Genomic DNA, 3842 nt, shown 5'->3' with positions numbered 1-3842 from the left:
CTAGGGCACAACCCCGTGTCCCCTGCATCGGCAGGCGGACTCTCAACCACTGCGCCACCAGGGAAGCCCACATGTTCTATCTTTTGATATGGTCCACAGGTCCCTGAGGCTCTGTTCATTTTTTTTTTCCAATCTTTTTTTCCCTCTCTTCAAATTTGATCATTTCTGTTGATCTACCTTCAAGTATAGAGACTCTTTCCTATCATCTCTCTTCCGCTTTTAATCTCATCCATGAAATTTATTTCAGATATTGTATTTTTCAGTTTGAAAATTTCCATTTGGTTCTTTTCATATTTTCTATTTCTCTGCTGAAATTTCCTACCTTTTTATTCATTACAAGTATATTTTACTTTAACTCAACAAGCACAGTTATAATAGCTGCATTAAAGTCCTTGTCTGATCATTTCAACATATGGCTCATCTCAAGGTTGGCCTCTGTTGTCTTTTCCCTCCAGAATGGGTCACGTTTTCCATGTTCTTCACATGTTGAATAATTTTGACTGTATCCTATACATCGTGAATGTTACGTTTTGAAGACTCTAGATTCTGTTATATCCCTCTGTGGCAAGCAGAATAATGGCCCTCTCAAAGATGACAGCATCCAAACTTCTGGAACCTGTGAATATGTTATATTACACAGCAAAAGGGAATTAAGGCTGCAGATGGAATTACAGTTGCAAACTGGATGACCTTAAAATAGGAAGATTATACTGGATTATCCAGGTGGGCCCAATGTATCACAGGGGTCCTTAATAGTGAAAGAGGGTAGCAGAAAGAAAAGCCAGTCAAAGTGATCAATACAAGAAGGATTCAACCCAATGTTTCTGGCTTTGCAAATGTAGGAAGGGGAACATGAGTCAAGGAACACGGGCATTTATACAGAAGGTGGAAAATGCAAGGAAACAGAATCTCCCATAGAGCCTCCAGAAGGAACGCAGTCCTGTCAACACTTTTATTTTAGCTCAGTGAAACCCATTTCAGGCTTCTGACCCAGAATCGTAAAAGAATAAATTTGTGTTTTTCTAAGCCCCTAAATCTGTGGAAATTTCCTACAGCAGGTACAAGGAACTAAGGCATCCTCCAAAAATGTTCATGTTTTCATTTTAGCAAGCAGTTAAATTGGTTGGACCCAAACTACAAACTCTCTCTCTCACATGAGGTAGACGGCAGCTCAGATCTCAGTTCAATTCTCTCTCTCTTTTTTTTTTTTTGCTTTCCTCAACTGAACAGTTCATGCATTCATGCTTCAATGACCAGCCAGAGACTTGGGCAGAGTCAACACTAGAATTCAGGCTCTCTTCTTTACAGTATTCCCTCCTGACTTTCTGAGACAGAAACTAAGTAAATGGCATCACCCAAGTGTTCATGCCAAAAAGTTGGGAGAGTTCCCTCTCCTGTGCCCTTCACATCTAATCAATCATGAAGTCCACTTCCAAAATATATCTGCATCTATCCCTTTCCATCTCTTCATTCATGCCTAAAACACCAACTTCTCTCATCAGGATTACAGCAGGGTTGACTCATCCAGTAGACACAGCAGGCACAATGCCTGGGCCCCACCATACTTTAAGGGGCCCACAAAAACATTTTAGTTTATTTTTAAATTATAAGAAAAAAATAGGAACTTCCCTGGTGGGCCAGTGGTTAAGACTACATGCTCCCAATGTAGGGGACCCGGGTTCGATCCCTGGTCGGGGAACTAGATCCCGCATGCTGCAACTAAAAAAAATTTTTAAAAAAAGATGCCGCACACAGCAATGAAGATTCCGCATGTTGCAACTAAGACCCGGCGCAGCTGAAAAAATATAATAATAAAAATAAATAAATAAATATTTTTTAAAAAAGAAAAAAGAAATGTTTAGGTCAAAGAAAATGTATAATATTAATATATTGGTCTTTATACCAGGACAATCATAAAATATAATTTTTAATACTGTTTTTTGGAGAAAAGGGCCTATGAAGGCAAAAGTACCTAAAGTCCATGAAAAGTCATTATGAGGTCCTGGCAGCAAAAACCTTTTAACTGGTCTTTCTCTTCCATGAGTGCATGTGTATAATCCACTCTCCATTCACTAAACTGAGTAATCTTGTTGTCCTTGCTTAAAGTATGACTTCTATACAGTAAGGTGCACAACCCTTAAGTGTACTACCTGACGTACATAAATATACACTTATGTAACCACCACCCACATCAAAATACTAAATAATCCTTTTCCAAATTTTATTCAAGTCATGACATTCCCTTGCATAAAATCTTTCCATGCTTTCCCAATCCACTTGGAATAAAATCCAAACTCCTAAACCTAGTTCACAAAGCCTCACATGATCCAACCCCTACCTATTTCTCAAACCTCATCTTGTACGACTCTCCCCCCTCCCTCACCAAACTCCACCTACCAGCTTTTAAATTCCTCCACTTGCCAACATGTTCCTGCCCTAGAGCATTTGATCTGGTAGTGCACCCTCTACCTTCTGCTAAAGCTCTTCACGGGTCTGGCTCCTTGTAATTCAGATCTCAGTTTACATGTCACTTCCTCAGAGGACTTCCCTGACCATGCAATCTAAAATTGCACAAAATCACTTTTATTAAGTCACCTTAATTACCTGCAGAGTGCTTATCATTTCTAATGTTTTATTTATTCACTGCTTATTGTCTCACTGAACTGTAACATCCTTTGGAGCAGTTTTGTTCTCCGTTGTACCCAAAACGCCAACAACAGTGCCTGACACATGGTAAGCGCTCAATGAAAATTTTCATTGAATTAACTACTATCTATGATAAAAATATAGCATTAGCTAGAGGAACCATGGATAGCATTCGGCTGTGAAATCCTAAGGGCCTGAGTTTGACTTAATTTAGTCAGTAAAATGAAGGCTTAAAAGAGGTAAAAGCCCGTGGCAAGTAAGTGTTCAACATTTGTTACTTATTCCTTCTAAACATGCCCAATTAAAACCATCCTTAAGCAGAATACTGGGTTTGTTTTGCTTTAACAAAAAGCGATTTACAAAGAAACTCAAAATCTTCCCTTTCAGGAAACCAATTGTGGCACGCCCATTCTGGGTTCCAGCCAGCTGCCATTCGGTGCCAGAGAGGTGGAACCTGCAAGAGCAGCCCCGCCCCTTCCGCAGCGGCCGGAAGTCTGAGGATCAGGAGACCCCGCCCCGGGCTCAGACCCTGCCCCTCGTCCGCGCGTAGCCCTACGTAAAGCGTGTGGGGTTTCGCGACAGCCCAGGCCCCACCCCTTTGGCCACATGTCGCGCAGGTCTTCCCGTCGGACGCCGCGCCACCTCCTCGCGCTGCTTTACGAACCGAAGAGCAGCGCCGCCCCGCCTCCTGTGTCCCTCCTCGCCTCCCCGCCCCCTCCCAGTTTTGCGTCTCCTAGCCCGACGCGCTCGCTATAATCACGTGACTGCCTCATCCGGGTCTTTTGCGTTCTCTCTCCCTCTCCCAACATGGCGGCCTCAGGTGAGTGAGCGGCCGAGCGCGGCCAAGGACCGGGGTCCGAAGCGACTCTCCGACCCTGATCCATTGGTTCTCTGGAGTCGGGGGGTGGGCGGCACCTATTCCCTTCGGATTTTGGGGCTGCGGCAGGCTGGCGGCTAGGCCATGTGAGGTTATCGCCTCGGGATGTTTGGGGGGAGGGGAAGGACACCTTCCCCTCCCCCCTCACACCCTTTTCACCCCGTGTGTGCGAGGTTGGACTTGAAAGCAATGGTGGACTCTGGCTTGACTTGGAGTGAGGAGGAGGCGCAGAAAGAGCCGCGGGAGACCTGAGGCCTTCGCATAGACGTGAAGCACTGTGCCCGCGTGAAGGCGTGGTGGAGGGAAAGAGGCGGTTGGC

The 3842-nt window shown here is 44.5% G+C and overlaps 1 protein-coding gene across 1 annotated transcript in view; it reads left to right on the top strand.

The window, feature by feature from the left end:
- The first annotated feature begins 3246 nt into the window (after positions 1 to 3246).
- The window catches only part of EIF4B (eukaryotic translation initiation factor 4B), a 25830-nt gene continuing 25234 nt past the window's right edge, over positions 3247 to 3842 (top strand). The window contains exon 1 of the mRNA XM_007448275.1: positions 3247 to 3466. Within this exon, the coding sequence (XP_007448337.1) occupies positions 3454 to 3466 (13 nt within the window). The 5' untranslated portion in view covers positions 3247 to 3453. The remainder of the gene's footprint in view (positions 3467 to 3842) is intronic.

Source organism: Lipotes vexillifer, unplaced genomic scaffold (assembly GCF_000442215.2).
Source record: "Lipotes vexillifer unplaced genomic scaffold, Lipotes_vexillifer_v1.1 scaffold2700, whole genome shotgun sequence".
Taxonomy (NCBI): Eukaryota; Metazoa; Chordata; class Mammalia; order Artiodactyla; family Lipotidae; genus Lipotes; species Lipotes vexillifer.
The sequence above is the reverse complement of the archived record's forward strand: the minus strand, read 5'-3'. Positions and strand labels throughout refer to the sequence as shown.